The 19,132-nt window shown below is 33.4% G+C and overlaps 10 protein-coding genes, 1 non-coding gene and 2 pseudogenes across 13 annotated transcripts, besides 2 other annotated features; 2 read left to right on the top strand and 11 right to left on the bottom strand.

Annotated features, from left to right (window-relative positions):
- Positions 1-398: 398 nt before the first annotated feature.
- Positions 399-1,079, bottom strand: TVAGG3_0720710 (KilA, N-terminal/APSES-type HTH, DNA-binding family; the record flags this gene model as incomplete). Its single annotated transcript, XM_051244111.1, has 1 exon — positions 399-1,079. One exon carries the CDS (start codon positions 1,077-1,079, stop codon positions 399-401), a length of 681 nt encoding a protein of 226 aa, XP_051090698.1.
- Positions 1,080-3,586: 2,507 nt separating this feature from the next.
- Positions 3,587-11,801: a mobile genetic element.
- TVAGG3_0720700 (uncharacterized protein) lies at positions 3,897-4,310 on the top strand (the record flags this gene model as incomplete). The annotated part of the gene is made up of 1 exon (XM_051244110.1): positions 3,897-4,310. The coding sequence occupies one exon, from the start codon at positions 3,897-3,899 to the stop codon at positions 4,308-4,310; it is 414 nt and encodes a 137-aa protein (XP_051090697.1).
- TVAGG3_0720690 (protein of unknown function, DUF4106 family) lies at positions 4,627-5,199 on the bottom strand (the record flags this gene model as incomplete). The annotated part of the gene is made up of 1 exon (XM_051244109.1): positions 4,627-5,199. A coding segment is annotated over one exon (573 nt), but the record flags the coding sequence as incomplete, so codon positions are not given.
- On the top strand, positions 5,236-5,688 carry TVAGG3_0720680 (uncharacterized protein; the record flags this gene model as incomplete). Its single annotated transcript, XM_051244108.1, has 1 exon — positions 5,236-5,688. The coding sequence occupies one exon, from the start codon at positions 5,236-5,238 to the stop codon at positions 5,686-5,688; it is 453 nt and encodes a 150-aa protein (XP_051090695.1).
- TVAGG3_0720670 (protein of unknown function, DUF4108 family) lies at positions 5,705-6,124 on the bottom strand (the record flags this gene model as incomplete). The annotated part of the gene is made up of 1 exon (XM_051244107.1): positions 5,705-6,124. One exon carries the CDS (start codon positions 6,122-6,124, stop codon positions 5,705-5,707), a length of 420 nt encoding a protein of 139 aa, XP_051090694.1.
- TVAGG3_0720660 (Poxvirus D5 protein-like family) lies at positions 6,161-6,796 on the bottom strand (the record flags this gene model as incomplete). The annotated part of the gene is made up of 1 exon (XM_051244106.1): positions 6,161-6,796. One exon carries the CDS (start codon positions 6,794-6,796, stop codon positions 6,161-6,163), a length of 636 nt encoding a protein of 211 aa, XP_051090693.1.
- On the bottom strand, positions 6,814-7,396 carry TVAGG3_0720650 (uncharacterized protein; the record flags this gene model as incomplete). Its single annotated transcript, XM_051244105.1, has 1 exon — positions 6,814-7,396. A coding segment is annotated over one exon (583 nt), but the record flags the coding sequence as incomplete, so codon positions are not given.
- Positions 7,426-8,214, bottom strand: TVAGG3_0720640 (uncharacterized protein; the record flags this gene model as incomplete). The annotated part of the gene is made up of 1 exon (XM_051244104.1): positions 7,426-8,214. One exon carries the CDS (start codon positions 8,212-8,214, stop codon positions 7,426-7,428), a length of 789 nt encoding a protein of 262 aa, XP_051090691.1.
- TVAGG3_0720630 (protein of unknown function, DUF4106 family) lies at positions 8,219-8,752 on the bottom strand (the record flags this gene model as incomplete). The annotated part of the gene is made up of 1 exon (XM_051244103.1): positions 8,219-8,752. The coding sequence occupies one exon, from the start codon at positions 8,750-8,752 to the stop codon at positions 8,219-8,221; it is 534 nt and encodes a 177-aa protein (XP_051090690.1).
- Positions 9,949-10,735, bottom strand: TVAGG3_0720620 (annotated as a pseudogene). The gene has a single exon. A coding segment is annotated over exon 1 (787 nt).
- Positions 11,802-12,685: 884 nt separating the features above from the next.
- TVAGG3_0720600 lies at positions 12,686-13,617 on the bottom strand (annotated as a pseudogene). Its single transcript has one exon. A coding segment is annotated over exon 1 (932 nt).
- A 186-nt stretch (positions 13,618-13,803) lies between these two features.
- On the bottom strand, positions 13,804-14,100 carry TVAGG3_0720590 (protein of unknown function, DUF4106 family; the record flags this gene model as incomplete). The annotated part of the gene is made up of 1 exon (XM_051244102.1): positions 13,804-14,100. A coding segment is annotated over one exon (297 nt), but the record flags the coding sequence as incomplete, so codon positions are not given.
- Positions 14,101-15,075: 975 nt separating this feature from the next.
- TVAGG3_0720580 lies at positions 15,076-15,155 on the bottom strand. The gene has a single exon. It is a non-coding gene; the product is annotated as a tRNA-Leu (tRNA).
- A 3,364-nt stretch (positions 15,156-18,519) lies between these two features.
- Positions 18,520-18,628: a mobile genetic element.
- The last annotated feature ends 504 nt before the right edge of the window (positions 18,629-19,132 follow it).

Here is a 19,132-nt window from a genome sequence, read left to right as displayed (position 1 = left end):
TAAGTCTGTTGTGGTGCTGGGTCTGTCGGTTCTTCTGGCTTTGGAAGGCATTCAGGAAGAGGAACGTCAGTCATCCGTTTGTGTCCTGTCGGAAGGAAAATATTTTCCTGTCGGATGGAAGAGTTCTTCCTGTCGGAAGGAAAATTTTTTCCTGTCGGATGGAAAAATTTTTTCTGAAGTTCGACCAAAAAGTTCTCAATTTTCGAAAATTTGAATGGTTTACGGACGGACAACTGGAAAAATTTTTCCTGTCGGATGGAAAAATTTTTCCTGTCGGAAGGAATTTTTTTTCCTGTCGGAAGGAAGGACTCGGAATGCCAGAAGGATTTGACAAGGCAATTTACTTTATAGAGCTACCTGAGCCATCTGAAGTCAAGCTTGAAAAATAAATGGTTCATTTACTCTACTTGTTTGAAGTTGTCAAAATACTCTGTTATTTTTTCCTTTAACAATGACAAATCTTCTTTGAATGTAAGTATTGTACAACCTTTAATATCATAGTGTGTTTGAGGTAACGTATCTTGAACTATTTGTTTCACATCTTCATTCGGTGTCATTGAAATCGGTAAGTTTTCGCGATAGAACCAATTTCTGTCAGATTTGTAAATCTTAGCAAGGTCGTAAAAGCTTTTGTTGTTTCTTCTGACTAAATGCAACATAACCATATCTTTATCTTCTTCATTTTCCATCTCTTCAGTATAAATCATATACTTATAGTTCTTTTCCTTTCCTTTTGGTACCGAACGTGGTATTCTTTTCTGAATGTTTTTGTCTTTTGCTTCAATGACTTCATCTTTTGCTTGAAGTTTCTTTTCCATCTCTTCACGTTCTTGTCTATGAATTTCGTCAAGAAGTCTGTAAATATACCAAGCATAACGAGGCGAAGCCCACATTGCAACAGCATTTACAAGAAGTCTATGTACATACCAACCTCTCAAACCATTTGGCAAATTTTTACGATTTTCATGAGTTTTGGCGACCCCGAAAAAAGTCGGTCTCGCTGTGCTTCGCTCAAAAGTTCTTGTGTGCTTTGGTTTTTGAACCAATCGTCTGTATGTTTGGTATCTGGAGCAAAACATACTGTCAAAATACTTTGCATTTGGTACATATCGTCTTTGACCGAACGAATGAGACGGAGTTGTTTGTTAAACTGTATGGACTCGTATTCTTCATTTATAGCTTCATGAACGATAGCAGTTGTTGTGTTCTCTGATGTTGACATATCTGTCTTTACATACAAAATAAAAAAAAATATTTTATAAAAAATTAGCGTTATTTTTTCTATCTTAAGGAAATTCATGATTTTCATAGAGTTTTGGCGACCCCGAAGGAAGTCGGTCTCGCTGTTCTTCACTGTTTTTCATACGGAATCTCTACCCTCGGTTCTCCGAGGGTAGCAAACATATGCCATTTTACTCAGATTTTTGGTCATTTTTCAGCAAAAATATATTTTAGGGTAGAAGGTTAGATCTAACCTTCTACCCTCGTGAATTTTCATGACTTCTTCGTAAATGTTTTGTCAAGACTTCTTCGTAAATGTTTTGTCAAACATGAACGTATATGTTTTGTCAAACATGAACGTATATGTTTTGTCAAGACTTCTTCATCGTAATGAGCGTAAATGTTTTGTCAAGACTTCTTCGTAATGAGCGTAAATGTTTTGTCGAAACTTCTTCGTACATGTTTTGTCAAGACTTCTTCGTAAATGTTTTGTCAAGACTTCTTCGTAAATGTTTTGTCGAAACTTCTTCGTAATGAGTGTAAAGGACCCAAAAATAATGTTTAGGTGAAGAGGTGCGATCTCACCTGTTTTTTCACCTGTTTTTTCACAAGCGTTTTACATGGTAAACGTTATTTTTACATTATGACACGAAGTGAAGGTTGACACTTCGTCAAAAAATAACAGTTATCTAATGAAAAAGTGTCATTTTTTTGTATTTTTTTGTATAAAAGATATGATTTCAGGGATTTTTTTGACGAAGTGTTAATGTTCACTTCGTCAAAAAATAACATATGGCACGTGTCAAACCGTTGAGTTTTCACAAAATTCCAAAAATAACGTTTACCATGTAAAACGCTTATGTTAGAAAAAATGTTATTTTCTAATATTCTAACATAAACATTATTTTTGAGGAAAAAAATGAAGGTTCTATACGGTTTCTAACCGTTAACAAGCTTGCCTTTTACATTCTGCCTGAGGAAGTCTTTAACAAGCTCGTTAATTTCAATTAGGTAAATTGCCTCGTCGGTAGGTTCGACTTCGACCATTGCTACTGACAGTAGCAGTACTTTTACTGACAGTAGCAGTACTTTTACTGACAGTAGCAGTACTTTTACTGACAATAGCAGTACTTTTACTGACAGTAGCAGTACTTTTACTGACAGTAGCAGTACTTTATCGTCGAAAACCCTCTCAAATTTTCCTTTTTACTGACATTAGCAGTACTTTTACTGACAGTAGCAGTACTTTTACTGACAGTAGCAGTACTTTTACTGACAGTAGCAGTACTTTTACTGACAGTAGCAGTACTTTTACTGACAGTAGCAGTACTTTTACTGACAGTAGCAGTACTTTTACTGACAGTAGCAGAGATTTTTATCGTCCAACTTTACAAATGTAAACTTATATCGTTCTATTTTCTTCACTAGGGTCTAACACCAAAGTAACCTTACAAATGTAAACTTATATCGTTCTATTTTCTTCACTAGGGTCTAACACCAAAGTAACCTTACAAATGTAAACTTATATCATTCTATTTTCTTCACTAGGGTCTAACACCAAAGTAACCTATGTACATGAAATTTCACTGCATAAAAGGAAAAAAACCTGCGCGAATCGGGATTTGAACCGAGGTCTTCGACGCCTTTAACGAGGTAGCCCATACCACTGAGCTATGAGCCGCTTGCATATTTTTAAGTAAAATATAGTATATTTGTCATACCCTGAAGGATGACCAAACTTAGAAAAAATAACGCTAATTTTTTATAAAATATTTTTTTATTTTGTATGTAAAGACAGATATGTCAACAACAGAGAACACAACAACAGTTATAGTCCATGAAGATATAAATGAAGAATATGAGTACATACAGTTTAACAAACAACTCCGTCTCATTCGTTCGGTCAAAGACGATATGTACCAAATGCAAAGTATTTTGACAGCATGTTTTGCTCCAGATACCAAACATACAGACGATTGGTTCAAAAACCAAAGCACACAAGAACTTTTGAGCGAAGCACAGCGAGACCGACTTTTTTCGGGGTCGCCAAAACTCTATGAAAATCGTAAAAATTTGCCAAATGGTTTGAGAGGTTGGTATGTACATAGACTTCTTGTAAATGCTGTTGCAATGTGGGCTTCGCCTCGTTATGCTTGGTATATTTACAGACTTCTTGACGAAATTCATAGACAAGAACGTGAAGAGATGGAAAAGAAACTTCAAGCAAAAGATGAAGTCATTGAAGCAAAAGATGAAGTCATTGAAGCAAAAGACAAAAGCATTCAGAAAAGAATACCACGTTCGGTACCAAAAGGAAAGGAAAAGAACTATAAGTATATGATTTATACTGAAGAGATGGAAAATGAAGAATAAAGATATGGTTATGTTGCATTTAGTCAGAAGAAACAACAAAAGCTTTTACGACCTTGCTAAGATTTACAAATCTGACAGAAATTGGTTCTATCGCGAAAACTTACCGATTTCAATGACACCGAATGAAGATGTGAAACAAATAGTTCAAGATACGTTACCTCAAACACACTATGATATTAAAGGTTGTACAATACTTACCTTCAAAGAAGATTTGCCATTGTTAAAGGAAAAAATAACAGAGTATTTTGACAACTTCAAACAAGTAGGGTAAATGCACTCTTTATTTTTACGCTTGACTTCAGATGGCTCAAGTAGCTCAATTAGGTAAATTGCCTCGTCAAATCCTTCTGGCATTCCGAGTCCTTCCATCCGACAGGAAGAACTCTTCCATCCGACAGGAAAAAATTTTCCTTCCGACAGGAAGAACTCTTCCTTCCAACAGGAAAAAATTTTCCAGTTGTCCGTCCGTAAACCATTCAAATTTTCGAAAATTGAGAACTTTTTGGTCGAACTTCAGAAAAAGTTTTTCCTTCCGACAGAAAAAATTTTTCCTTCCAACAGGAAAAGTTTTTCCTTCCAACAGGAAAAGTTTTTCCTTCCAACAGGAAGGACTCTTCCTTCCGACAGGACACAAACGGATGACTGACGTTCCTCTTCCTGAATGCCTTCCAAAGCCAGAAGAACCGACAGACCCAGCACCACAACAGACTTACTAAGACTAAACACTTAGATTTTTCAAGCTTGACTTTTTACAATTTGAACTTTGTTTGCGTAGATATGAATTCTGAAAGAAGTATCTTGTATGACTTTGTACTTCTCCCATAGTTCATGTCTGTCAAACTTACCTGCCATGGACTCTTTCATAAGTTCCATGAAATCGTCTTCGGACAATCCGGGGAAAAGTATAATGTCAGTAAGTATTCTTTTAACATCCTTACTTAAACTCTTTGCTGTCTGTACACAAATGACAACTGAGATGTTAAAGTGTCTGAGCTTCTTAAGAATTCGACACATATCTTGTTCTCTGTTCTTTAACAAAGGATGAGAGGCGAAATCATCTAAGATAAGAAGACATCTATGAGGGTAAGTCTTCCAATCGTAAGATTGCAATTTCTTCGAAATGTATTCTATCTCTTTCTGTTTGTTTCTGAAGTGTTTCTTCTCTAATATTCTCTGCATTTCCTCATTTGGGTCTTTAAACTTCGAATTTATATACTCATTTATAGCATTATACTTCAAAACTCTTCTTTGGTACTTCTTTATCCAATCCAACAACTCAGAGTCTTTTATACATACTAACTTAGACTTCTTTATAATATCTTTGAACGAATTGACGGTTTGGTCAAATTGACCAGAAGTACTACAAATAACAACTAACTCATAGAATGGGTTCTTCTCATCTAGTTCTTGTTGTTGTGCAGCCATTTTAAGATAAGTGAAAGTCTTACCCGACCCAGGTGGTGCAATTAGACCTGTTATACCATTCTGAGCAAATAAGAACTTGTCATGTATGGGTTTTATCTGAGCATTTTCTAACTTCCTCTTGTTCTTGTTTAAAACATTCTCAAATTTCTTGTCAATGTCAGCAAACTTTTTTTCTAACATATTTTTAGAAAAATTAAAATTTTTATCTTTTAGAAAATGTCTAGCGATTTCGCTATCTATATTCGAGACAAGCTTTTCGACAGCAAAACATCTGTCGACCATAAAATCTTACATAGTGTAAACAAGAAAGGTGAATTTGTTCTAAAGTTCTGTTTCTGGGAATATGACAAGAACCATAAAACATTAAGCAGAGCAGTCTTAAAATTTGTCAATGACAGACTTGTTGACAGAGATGACACCGATTGGAAAGATGAAGTCCAACAAAAGTTCTTAGAATGCAAAGAAGACACATGCGCTGTTCTTGAAGATGAAATAGAAAACAGAATAGATGAGCTATTAAAGGACAAAGAACTTTTACATAGATATGGTTCTGAGAAGTTTGACATAACTCCACCAGAAAAGAAGAAGAGAGAAAAGAAAGAAAAGAAAGTAGAAGAAGAGAAGAAAGAACCTGAACCAGTTCCAGAGAAAAAGAAATTTGACATGTAAAAATAAAATTTTATTTTTAGAACATTTCTGGGTCAATGTCAATGTTCTCTTCCTCTTTAGGAGCAAACACTGGCTTAGACTCTAAAATCTTTTTACCCAATTTACCTTGAACTTCAACTATCTTAGACTCATAATATTCATAGTCGTCTGCTTTCTTTGGTTCATAAGGTATAACAAGTTTGTATGCTTTGCCTTCTTTAAGGTTTGAAAACCTTCTGTCAAAACTTTCTTTGACTGTTAACAAACCTTCTATGTCTAAGTCTTCAAATTTCGCACCATTTTTAGTCACAATAGCAAACTTAACTGGTTCGATGTTCCAAACTTTGCTGAATGAAGACTTTTCAAAATGGTAGAAGTAAACATTCAAATATGTGAATGGGTCTAGTTCTTCTTTAAGTCCTGACATGTACTTGTTTACTGAGATGAATTTTGTCATCTTTTCTATCGGATAAAAAAATATTTTTTTTAAAATTTACTCAGAAAAATTTTTCTTTGTATATACACCATTCTGTACGTCTAAAAGACTTTTGACATTTGCCAAGAATGTTCGTTTAGAAGCTGTCATATAACCATATTCTTGACAATATTGTTTATACGAATCGTACAATGACCTTTCATCTAATGACACAAAGTCAGTTTCATCTATGAACAGTTCATATACACTCTTGTTTGCTTCTAACAATGTTTGTCTCTCTTCGGTATGTGGAATTTGTCTTGGATTGAACTTAGAAATATCTAATGTCATAAAATATGAGAACAAGTGGTTGTAAAAGTCAGATGTCAAAGTTTCTGCTAAGTCGTCAAAATATTCTGTATCTTGCATATGAGAATCTGACGTTCTGACAACTACATATCTTCTGTCAGAACTTTCTAACTTCATCGGAACAGCATTGTTTGAAACCATAATGAAGTTTGCAACATTTTCACAAACTCTTTGGTCTTTATACTTTCTTTCAACAACTCCAACTTTGTCTGTTATAAGACTCTTCAAAGCATCTGAGTTCAAAACTTTTGTTGTATCTATACTTTGAAGTTCATTGCAAACTATAAGTTTCATATTCTCTATTGAGGAGTTAAACTTGCCACAGATGTTTTCTAAGTTTGTCATATTCGGATTCGAATAACCTTCTAACAGTTTGCACAAAATATCTGTAAAGAATGTGTTCTTACCTGTTCCTTGTTTTCCAATTATAATGAGAGCAGTTTCATTTTTAGCACTTGGATGTTGTAAGATGTTTGCAAACCAACATAAGATATACTCATAAACCTTTTCGTTTCCATTGCATATAATTTCTTTGACATGGTCTAACCAAGCTTCTATAATACTGTGTTTCCATTCTACTTGTTCATATTTATATCCAGTGAAGATAGAATAGAAGTTTGGAGAAGGTGTATAGAACTTTATACCTCGAACTGAAAAATCTTCTAACTTTGACAATAAGATATCCCAAGCATCTAACATCTTCATGCCAACTTGTACGACTTTTATTTTCTTAAGTTTCTGTCTACATTCTTGTTCAGACACTATTGTTGCTCTTGGTTTGTTAAAGACAACATCCCATTCTTTCATGACATAACATTCTGGGGCAGAGTCAACATAAATGACTAAACGTTTCAAATTCTCGACTGCTTTGTTATAGTCTCTAAATGGACACATATTTCTGAATGCTTGGAAGTCATAAAAATCTGAAACATCTATTCTGTACATTTTTATAAAAATAAAAAAATATTATTTTTTTATTCTTGACTTTGTTGTTGCATTTGTTGTTCTTGAGCTATTTGTTGTTGAAGTTGTTCTTGTAATACAATACTTTCACCAGTTGCATCTTCCAATTCGAAACTTTCTGCCGTCATTGACAAATACATAGGACATAAAAGTTTTACAGGAACAAAGTTTGCGTCAACTAATGTCAATGTTATACTTGCCAAAGTGTTTGAGTTCACTAAGGTTGAAAATTCTGCATTCGAATGAACAATAGGCAAACCAGCAGAGAAAGTATTGTTTATACGCATAAGTATCTTTTGGTCATAATAGTTTCTGTCGACATTCGAATAACACTTTGAACCTAAGTTTGAAACAATATATAAGATTGGTGTGCTTAATGTCAATGGAATAGACATTCCTTGTATGACACCTTTTCCTGTTATAGGAAACTGTTGGTAGTAAAAACCAGAAATAAGTTTTGTATTATAGCTCATATCGTTTATAGTAAACTCAGTCGGACATCCAAACATAATGAAACCTGCTCTAGTTGCAGCACATGTTACACCCGTACTTAAAGTATTAAATAAGTCAACAAAACCTGTTGGTGGTATATCTGAGTAAGTATCTTCAAAGGAGTATTTTTTACCATTCACAACAATAAAGTCTTCTGGTGTCAAAAGAGCAAAACAGGCTTTAGTCGTCATTGTGTTTAAGGTTAGTTTACAATATCGTCCTTGAGGACTTTGTAAGTTTGTTGTTATAGAATTATATGACTCAGGGTTTTTAGTCGTAATAGTATAAACCATTATGTCTTCTGCCATTTACTTAGCAAATAAATTTTAATGAAATGTTGTGGTCGTCAAATATTTTTATAACGTCTGGGAAACTATATTTTAAGTTCAACGTTTCACCTCCTTTCATAACGTATATCTTGTCAATGACATTATATGAAACACCACAGCAACTAATGTCGGGTTCTATTTCTTTGATGTTTATATCGTCTGCCTCTGTCAAAAGTTTCAATAGTTCTTTCAAAACTTCATGAGGTGCAATGACATATGAGTTCACTTTTACAGGGTTGTGTTCGACCAAGTTTAACATTATACTTAAAGCTTGACAAATCTTCTCCTGAGTTTGAAGTTTGTCTTTCAGTTGTTGGTAGTCGTTTCGAATATCTGCAACAGAACTTAAGTCTCTGCTAACTTCAGGATATGTTGGTTCTTTTACAGGAACAATTGTTATACCATCTTCGTCTTCGTATGGTTTCCCCACTTCAACATCTCTGTCTTTGACATTGACAACAATACTTTGACTGTTTGTTTGAGTTGGTGAATTTAACTTCACATCTGCCACCGCCATTAAACCTTTTGAAACACTTACGCTTTTATTTTTCGGAAATGACATTTTACTTAGAATAAAAAGATGGACGTATTCGGATATCTTATTGAATTGAAGCAGAACAAAGTTTATACTCACAAACAATACAAATACATTGACAGAATAGTTCTTTACACAAACAATGGAAAATGTTATAGAATAGCAGTCTTTGCTGAACCAAAATATTTTCATAAAGCAAAGAAAGTTGGTATAACTGAAATGGTGAAAGTTCTTGAAGCAGACAAAAATATAACTTCAAAACTTACAGATATTTCTAAAGGAAAGTTTATAATACAATATTATGTCAAAACTGGCGTACTGTCAATATTTGACGGTGAGAAGTCAGTTCAAGAACAACTTACTGACCTGCTGCCAAAATCTGCTCGATGGAAGCTGTCGTTATGCCAATCTGAGGAGCCCCAGCAGGTTTCATCGAACGAATCTTCAAAAGAGCATCTTCCGTGAAAAGTGCTATTGGTTTTGTAAACTTCTTTGCTCTCAGTTCATCTGGACCGTCTCTGTCACCAGTATATTGTATTTGTACAGTACCAACAGTTGAAATACCACCCATAAAGTCTTCTGAGTCAGCAAATGGAATGCCAAGCCAAAAGTTTGAACGGTCTCCATTTGTATATTGAGTTTTTTGACCTCCTGTATGAGTCCATACTTTCACATATGGCATAATAGAACTTTGCATTTCAGGGTTAATGGTTGTTGTGAAGTTGTTGTTAAAGTTCATAGCATCTAATGTCAAGTTGTATGACCTCATATCCTCAACTGTAGAATATTCTTCTCTTGGATAATATTTGCCATCTATGTTTATATGATATTTAATACCGGGGTTGTAGAAACAAGAATAGTCATTTATAGTTCGTCTGAACAGTACAAACATAGTATCTGCATGTTTCATTGCAGTTGTTAAAGCAATATCTGTTCTTGCACCTGGTCAGCACTTTGGTTTCCAACTTCACCTGCAAAGTCTTTGACAGATATTTGGTGTATAGGGAACATAAGTGGAACTGCAATATATTTGGCAGCTAAAGCATTTGAAATATCTGGGTCCAACATATAGACTGCAAGTCTGCTTTCTATTCTCTTGCATTCAAATTTTTCGCATGTGAACTTAACTGGGTCCCAAGCAGTTCCAGCAGCATTGAAATAATAGTTTACTTCAGTGTTGAAGTTTGAGAAACCAAAGTCTAAGTCAACTTTGTCTTTGCAAAAGTCGGCGAATGACGTTTTATTTGTTCCCATTACGTCTGTAAGAGTGAATGGGTCTTGTGTTGGTGCAATGACTAAGTTATTTTTGCTTGGAGTAAGTTCGATAGAAATTTTTCCTGCCCAGTTTGGCAAGTATCTTAAAAACCTAAAGATGAGGAAAGATGACAAAGGAACTCTAAGTTTCAGTTTTACTTTAGTGGCAGCAGTTCCATCTGAACCAGAAAGGTTAACATAAACTCCTGGAACGTTAGGGTCAAGTCTTCTTATTTTCTCAATAGTTGCATACTGGTCTGTTTGTTCTCTAGCTTGTGGTTGTACTGAGTTTCTCAAAGCAAACCATTCATAGTTTGCCCATGTGACTGTTTGAACTAAGTCAGAGTTAGAATATATCTTATATCCCATGAAAACTTCTGGAGCCTATTGGTATCCGACATAGAAAATTCCATTGCAACCTTTCTTGTCAGACAACTTGGCAGAAGGTTTTATTTCAATGTCTTGTTCCACGTATAAGAATGAGTTGTCAATAGAAATAATATGAAACCTGTCGCAAGCAATATCTACTGTTGTTGAAGAACCTTCTCCAAACTCACCTACGTTTCCATAAGAAACAGCAGTTGTATATTCGTAAGTTCCAGGAACTATTTCTGACCTTCTAATGGCATTGTCGCATTCGTTATACCATTCAGAAACATTTCCGTTCATGGCATCCAAAACTGTTGGCGTTATATTCTGAGCGGCGTACATTTCATATGGGTAAAAATATAGAATAGTTGGATTTATATGTCATAATTGTTTCGGACCAAGCTTTACTTTCTTCCTGACTGAGTTTTTAACTCTTCTTTTTCCTTCATTGCCACTACTTTCACTAGATGAAGTTACTTCTTCACTATTTTCACTTTGTTCTACTCTTCTTCTTTGGTGTCGCTTTTGGTAACTTGCCCTCTGCTTCAAGTTGTTGCATCTTTGCCTCATTTCACCTAGTATGTTGTAAATTTCCCATGTCCTTTTTGCCTTTGGGCTCTGGTCGCCCATCTCAGGTAACCTATATCCTAGAAAGATTTTGTCATAGTTTGTATTTGAGTCTTCGCGTATTGTTTGCATGACTCTTTCCTGAGTTTCCGGTTCAAGCTCTTCAAACAGAGCTTGTCCATATGGAATAAGCTCGTTTCCAAATATATGTTTTGTAGCCATTCTGGTTTTCTTTCCATGTTACCAATAATATCTTTTGTGAATGGGAAAGCTTTTACCCAATGTTTCAGTCTTGCGTCATTTATTTCTGTAGTTGGTTTTATTTTGTCAAGGAACATGTTTTTCAATACTAACATTTCATTTGTACTGTCCATTTGAGTTTTCTTAAATATTCATCCATTCTCGGTTCATTGTCTGCAAAGTAAGTTTTTATGACATTTTGCAAACTTTCGTTTGCAAGGTCATGTACAAAGGTTCTCTTCCTTCTATCTCCCTAACTTTCTTTTCTAAACTCTTCACCAAATATACCATCTTTATGGTTCTGTGTAGTTCTTTGAGATAAATGTTTTAGAACGTCAGGTGTTATATTTCCATCAGCCATGTTCATTTCATACTGGTTCAAAATATCTGCATCTTTCATATCTTTCAATGGCATTAAAGCCGCGCTGAAAATACCAGCTATATCTGGTTCACCATTCACTTCCATTGCGTCTACAACTTCTTGGAATTGAGGTTGTAAGTTTATGAACCACCTATCCGGATTAGCTTTATGACCCCATCTCATTGTAGTTCCATAGTCTGCAGAAACAAAAGTAGGTTTGTTTCCATATTGGCTAGGTTCTGAATGAACTTTAAACAATGTTTCATTTCTATATGTTTTGGTGAAATTTAACCTTTTATTTTCACCGAGTTCAGCCAAAGATTGAACGTTATATGGTCGTAAGTAAAAAGGATTGTTGTATTTGCGTACACTTTCTTTCAGTTCTTCCATTCTATGCTGAATATTTTCATCTGATGTTGGAGTCTTTTGTATGTCGGCGAACATTTTTCGATATTCTTCTACTATGTCAGCCGAATTTTTCTTAGACTCTTGGAAAGATTCCATATTCCCCGCATACACTTGTTGAGGGTCAAGATTTTTCGGCTGTTCCAAATCTTCATCTAGTTCTGTGAAGTTAGTTTCCAAAGGAGGAACTTGTTCGTTTCCTTCAGGCTCTTCTAGCTGTTGTTGCTGAACTATTTCTTCCATGTCTGGTTGTATTCTGAACTTCTTCCTGTGGAGTTTCTTGTACCTCATCTGGTGGCATTTCATATATTCCGAGACCGTTTTTTAACAAGTTCCCTATCTAAGTCATCCGGACTCATAAACCTTTCTTCTTTCGTTCCGTCTCTATTTTTTACGCGTTTCATGAAGAGAGTTGAATTATCATTTAGCTCTGACACCAAATATCTCGGAGTAAATTCATCCATGTCATTTGGATGATATGCTATTAAATCATATCCCTTAGCGAGCTTGTATTTTCCAGGTTTGAAATTATATCCCATTTGGTGCTGAACCATAAAGCTAAATAGGTTCGGGTCAGTATTTCCTTCCTTGAACTTTCTAATAGCTTCTTTATATCTGTCACTAAAGTCAAGAGTATCTGGGTAACCATAGTCTTCCTTAAGCATTTTTAAGAATTCTTGGTTTCCTTGTTCTCTACTTCTTTTATGTCCTTGCTCTGTTTGTGGTTGTTGTGGTGCAGTGTTTTGAACTGTTGGTTGTGGTGCAGTGTTTTGAACTGTTGGTTGTGTGTGCAGTGTTTTGAACTGTTGGTTGTTTGTGCTGGTTTTGGTGCATGCCTGTGTCTGTGTCCATGTGACGATGTAAATGTTTTAGGTAGTCCTGGTGCAGGTGCTTCTCTTGGAGGGTTTGGTGGTATATAAGTTCCACTAGCTAGTATATAAGTTCCACCAGCTGGTATATAAGTTCCACCAGCTGGCACATATGTTCCATCTGCAGCATAATGTCCTACCTGACTTTTTCGTTTTTAAGAAAGCATTTACTAGGTCTGTTTTGGTCTGTTGTAACTCTTTTTCTTGACTTTCCACAACAGTTGCTCTAACGGCGTCATAGGCACTTTGAACTGCCTGTCTCGTTGCTGCATCTGTTATTTTCGTCATATTTTGTGCTACTTCTCTTAACTCTTTGTCGAAACCTTCAGACTTCAGTTTCTTTCCAGATGAGAAGTCGTTCACTAGTTTCACCTTACTATGAAGAGCTTCGAAGGCGTTCTTAAAGTCAGCATTCATTAAAGCTTCATTTGAACTGTCTTCATCCGCTTGTATTTTTTGTCCTTATTGACCCTATAAGTTGGGCTGCTTTAGCGTTGGCTTGGGCATCTAACCAGTCATTATTAGCTTTTATATATTCTGCGCTTTTCATTGCCTTTTGCATGGCTGCGTCGTTATTTTTACTTTCTTGTGCTAAGTTTTCATACTGTACGGTTTGGTTTTGCAACTGTAAAAGTTTTTCTGCCTTTACATTTGCTTCAACTTCTTTTTTATACTCATCGCTATCCATATATGTCTTCAGGGCTTTTTGTTTTATCTCTTCATCTTTCAGTACTTTATATTGAGTAGTATGGTTTTTTCAAATTTATAACATCTTGTTCCATTTTTGCTACTTCTGCTGCTTTTTCTGACACTTTTTTCGCATATTCCTCTGTACTTAGTTCTTTCAGTTGTTCTTCTTTCTTCTTTTTCTCTACGTTTAACTCATTGAGTTTCTTTGTGTGTCTGTCATATTCTAGTTTCTTTTCGTTTTCACTTATTTGTTTCTGTATGTCTATGTTTGACTTTTTGACATCTGTTATTTGATTTTTGAGTGAACTCAAATTCATTTGACTTTGAGGGTTATAAGCTGTTCCGTCTGCAGCTCCACCATAGCCTGCCATTTTCGCTAAAAGTGCCGCTCTTAAACCTCCACTCTGTGCACCAATAACTCGGTTTAAAAGCATAGGATTGCTTGACATTTGTTGCAACATAGTGGGGTCATTCATAATTTGTTGTTGCAACTGTTGTTGTGGTGTCAGTTTTACTATTGGATGTTTCAATGCTCTCTTCCTCTTACGTATATTCTTACGTAGCTTACGTGGCATTTTAAGTGAAGTTAAAAAGCGGTTTTTGACAGATGTTTATATGACACTTTTTGTTCAGCACAAAAAACTACTCGGTCAAAGTGTTGTCAGTTTTGTAAAATAACCGTCCTATCTTGTTTTAAAAGGGAGAAAAGGCTTCTCAAAGTATACTTCCTTGGAACGCCTGTAACTTTTCCTGTAGCGACGATAGACCCTTACTTGTCCGGACAAAGTTATACTAAACATCTTCAGGGCTAGAGGGCACGAAGTGCCTGGAGGCCCCACTCCCTTTTTTTTTTTTGAAATTTTATATGGAACTAAGATTTTTGTCAGATTTTGACATTCATAAAAAGATCCAGTTTTGAATTCAAGTATGTTGTTCTGGAATATCAGTGTTTTAATATAAACATTGCCATAAAAGCAATATGGATTTATAAATCGAACTGATTTTGGGACTACATATAAAGAAGAATTTACTTGCCTTGGATGATGAATCAAAGTATCAAAATTTTTTGAAAAGAGAATTCCATTAAATGATGAATAATTTGGATTATTCGGATCTACGTTAATTCGTTCAAGTAACGGCATTAAATTAAATGGATTATAATAACTAATTATTGAAGTTGAAGCTGGGATGAACAGCTCCTTGATTTGTGTATCAGTGAAAACATCATCTACAATTTCAACCAATGTATTCGGAAGTTTGAGAATTTGAGAGACCAAGGCGTAAGTTTTGTGCAAGACTTATCAATAATAATATACTTTGCCCGATCTGGTATCGAATTATTCCTTCTATAAATTCCATCTGTACAAAAGACAGTCAATTCATTCAAATTCTGATCAGAAATTTGACATATGATAAAAAATGAAGAGTAAATATGACATTATCTGCAATTATTATCCTGGATGCAAATTTCCAATAGCATTCTATGCGCGTATAAAGGTGTATTTTCGCCCCTCTGACATAATTTCAGATTTTTGAAATTCCAGGAAAAATGGTCACTCTGGGGTTCGAACCCAGGCCCTCGCGGACCAGTGCCTTAAACTGGCGCCTTAGACCACTCGGCCAAATGACCTTTACATTTATTCAAATTAATTTAAATATATTATAAAAATAATATTTTCCTATTTAATAATGAATATGAAAAAGGAGAAATATCTCTAAAAATCTTGATTCAACTCTGAAAAATACGATATTATTTGGCATTATAAGAAATCATATTATTTGGGTTAACCCAATCAATTCCATAAACATCTGATTTATCAAAACTAATGGCAGATATCACTGACAATAATTCTTAAAAAGTTCAGTATTCAGCATACTTAAAATAGTGCAAGTATTTATGATAAAAGAATGGTTATGAAAGGAATAATGAAATGCAAATCAAATTTGTTGTGAATAAATTTGCAAGTTTGCCAAATGTCAAAATAAAATGTAATATTATCTGGGAAGCTAAAATTAGTATCCAAGAATGCATTTGTTAATTTCTTTGGTAAAGCATATTTATTGGGAATCATGATTGATTTAATGTTTTTGCAGAGTCGGAAGGCTCCTTCTCTAAATTCTAAAACTTGATCATGGAAAACTATTGTCTCAATATATTGTTGTTGATGAAAGCAAAATGGATTAATATACCGAACTGATCGTGGAATAATGTATAATGAATTTGTGATTCTTCTCGGATAATGAATTAATTGGTCGAGATTTTTTGAAAATAGAATTCCATCAACTGATGCGTATTTTGGGTTACTTGGATCAACATTAATTCTTTCGAGATTTGGCATGAAATTGAATGGATTCTTAAAATCTAATTTTATTGTTGATTGTGGAATAAATAATTCAGAAATTTGTGAATACTTAAAAGCATCATCTTCAATTTCAACTATAGTATTTGGAATTGTTAAATGTTCTAGAAATGTTAATTGGAATGCAGATTTGGAAATTTTCGAACAAGATTCATCAATAATAATTGATTTTATATCTTCTGGTATTGATTCATTTAATCTATATATGCCAGCAGTACAGGAAACAACTAATTCAGTCAGTTCTTTGGAATTTTTTACGATTGAGATAAATTTAAGATTTTATGAAAACTGACACAATCACTTTTACTTAGTTGATTGAAAAAAATTAATCACTCAATATATTTACTAAGTTTTTCAGAATATTAGGGTATAATTGAGTCTAATACTAATAATAAAAATAAGAAAACAACCATATCCAGTAATTACACTTTTTTACATGGGATATGTTGTACAAAAAGTTTAGACTTAAAACCCCAATTGATCTAAAACATCTAAGTATTGGATGTTTAAAGGGTAAATGCATTCCTAAGTATTGCCTTTTTGAAACCAAATTTTATTCAAACAATGATGAAAAAAATGGAAGAAATTATTGCTAGGAAAGAAAAAACATTTGTAGTTAATCTGCAAGTTTCAATAATATCAAAATAAAATGTGACATTATCAGGGAAATTGAAAGTTGAATTGAAAAATGCATCTGTTAAATTCTTCGGTAATGAAAACTTAGTTTGAATCATTATTCTTTTCAAACTTGTGCATCCTGAGAAAGCTCCATTCCTCAATTCTAATATTCTATCGTGGAAAATTATAGTTTCAATAAATTTATGCTGATTGAAACAATATGGATTGATATATCTAACTGTCCGAGGAACATTGTATATAGGAGATTTGATTTGCATTGGATAATGAATTAGTTGATCAAAATTTTTCGAAAAAACAATTCCATTATTTGATGCATAATTTGGATTATTTGGATCAACATCAATTCTTTCCAGATATGACATATAGTTGAAAGGATTACCATAATGTAAGATTGTTGTCGATTTTGGAATAAAAATTTCTTTTATTTTTGTTGAATGAAAAACATCATCATCAATCTCTATTAATGTATTTGGGAGCGAAACATATTCAAGAAATGATAACTTCAGCGACCAAGAATCTAATTTTGTGCATGATTTGTCTACAATAATAGATCTAAACTGATTTGATATAGACTCATTTAATTTATAAATACCATCTGTGCAATATACTGTTAATTCATTCATTATGCACTAGTTCATTAAAATAAACTAATGTGGATAATGAAAAGTGACGTATGTTATATCGAAAAACTTGGATTGAATATTTGGCTTGTTTCAAGATGATATACTAAAATTATATTCATTTAAATTTAAATATGGGCTATTGTTGCTGTAGTTTGATGGTGTTATTCAATACTGTCATATCGGCTTTGAGAACTAGAAGCAATTTTAATTGAAACACATTTTGGGTTATTTTGGAGTGGAAAAAAAGTAAAAAAGACGATCAAAATTCCCTCAATTTCCCACCTTTTTTCTAAATTAATTTTTTTTAAATTAAAAAATATATCAACTAATATCAACATAAAAGTGCTTTAATATTACCACCCTTAATGATAAAAGGGATAAATCCGTATTAAAATATTATTAAATTACTTTTCTCTTAAGAATTATGTGCTCAAGATGTCTTCCTGACATTTATTTAATCTATCATTATTGTAATAAAATTTGGTCATTATTTTATTCATGAAACAATTAAAACAATAAAATAAATTATATCAAATATATTTTTCATTAAGTTGTATGTTGCAATATTGTCAGAATAAAATGTTACATTATCTGGGAAAATAAAATTTGTATCTGGAAATGCATTAAAATTTTTTGGTAATGAAAACTTTTTCGGAATCATTATAGATTTCAAACTTTTCGATCTACCAAAGCAACTTTCTCTCAATTCTAAAACATTGTCATGAAATATTATTAATGTTTCGAGATATTGGTGACGAGTGATGGAATAAGGATTGATATAACGAACTGTTCGTGGAACAATATAAATAGGAGATTTGATTTGCATTGGATAGTGAATAAGTTGATCAAAATTTTTTGAAAAAACTATTCCATCTAATGATGAATATTTTGGGTTACTTGGGTCAACATAAACTCTCTCAAGAAAATGCATCCCATTGAAAGGATTACTGATGCATAAATTTGTTGTAGATTTTGGAATGAATAACTCTTTTATTAAGGTTCCTTCAAAAACATTATCTCCTATCTCAATTAAAGTATCTGGAAAAGAAACATTCTCTAAACATGGATAGTTTAATGAGCTAGTTCCTAAAATTGTACATGATTTATCAAAAATAATAGATTTTGCTTGATTCGCAATTGATGCATTTCCCCTATATATTCTATCTGTACAATATTCTATGAATTCGTTCAAATTCTAGGAGATTTAGCATAAATAAAAATCAAAACCTGACACAATAACTTTTTTCTTGGCTGATTGAAGAAAATCGCTCAATTTCATTTAAGTTTTTGGAATTTTGGGATACATTTGGGTTTATCCCAGATAATAGTATTGAAAAAGAAACAATATCAGGCAATGTTTTTTTTCCTTAAGGGTGTACTTACCACTTTCTGACATTCACTCAAATTTCTTGTTTAAGGTTTTATTTTCTATGCCTCTTCACACCTGTATATTTCTTTTTGAGAGAGTGTCAGAAAGTGGTTTCATTTTTGCCAATGAAACTTACAATTCTTTGAATAACTTGCAAGAATTCTATTCTTGTTGGCTTTCATTAAGGCCATGTGTAAAAATATTGTGATTTTTACTGGATACTTTGGACTGTAATCTGTCTAAATTGACTTCAGCTGGCATAAACCAAATAAATTTCATTATTTGGCGTTTTTCTTCGATAAATATTAAGGAGAATGTCTAAATCATATGTGGAACCGTAACATTAAGTGATCATGTGTTGATCCATCAAGGAAATCAGTAGTTGGAGTTGGATAATTCATAATGAAAAATTATAAACGTTCATTTTTATCAATTTTTTATCGATTATTTTTATTAAATTGTAACATTTTTATAGGTAAAAAAATTGTAATTTTCAAAATTTAATGGAATTCAAAAATTTGCAATTTCAAATAGCAATTCTAGCATTCATATTGTAAAGAATATCATTATCAACCATATAGACTTATGTTATTCTTCATTTAAAGTCTGATGCTCA

Source organism: Trichomonas vaginalis, chromosome III (genome assembly GCF_026262505.1).
Source record: "Trichomonas vaginalis G3 chromosome III, whole genome shotgun sequence".
Lineage (NCBI taxonomy): Eukaryota > Parabasalia > Trichomonadida > Trichomonadidae > Trichomonas > Trichomonas vaginalis.
Note: the sequence above shows the minus strand (reverse complement) of the source record. Positions and strands in the feature narration are given on the sequence as shown.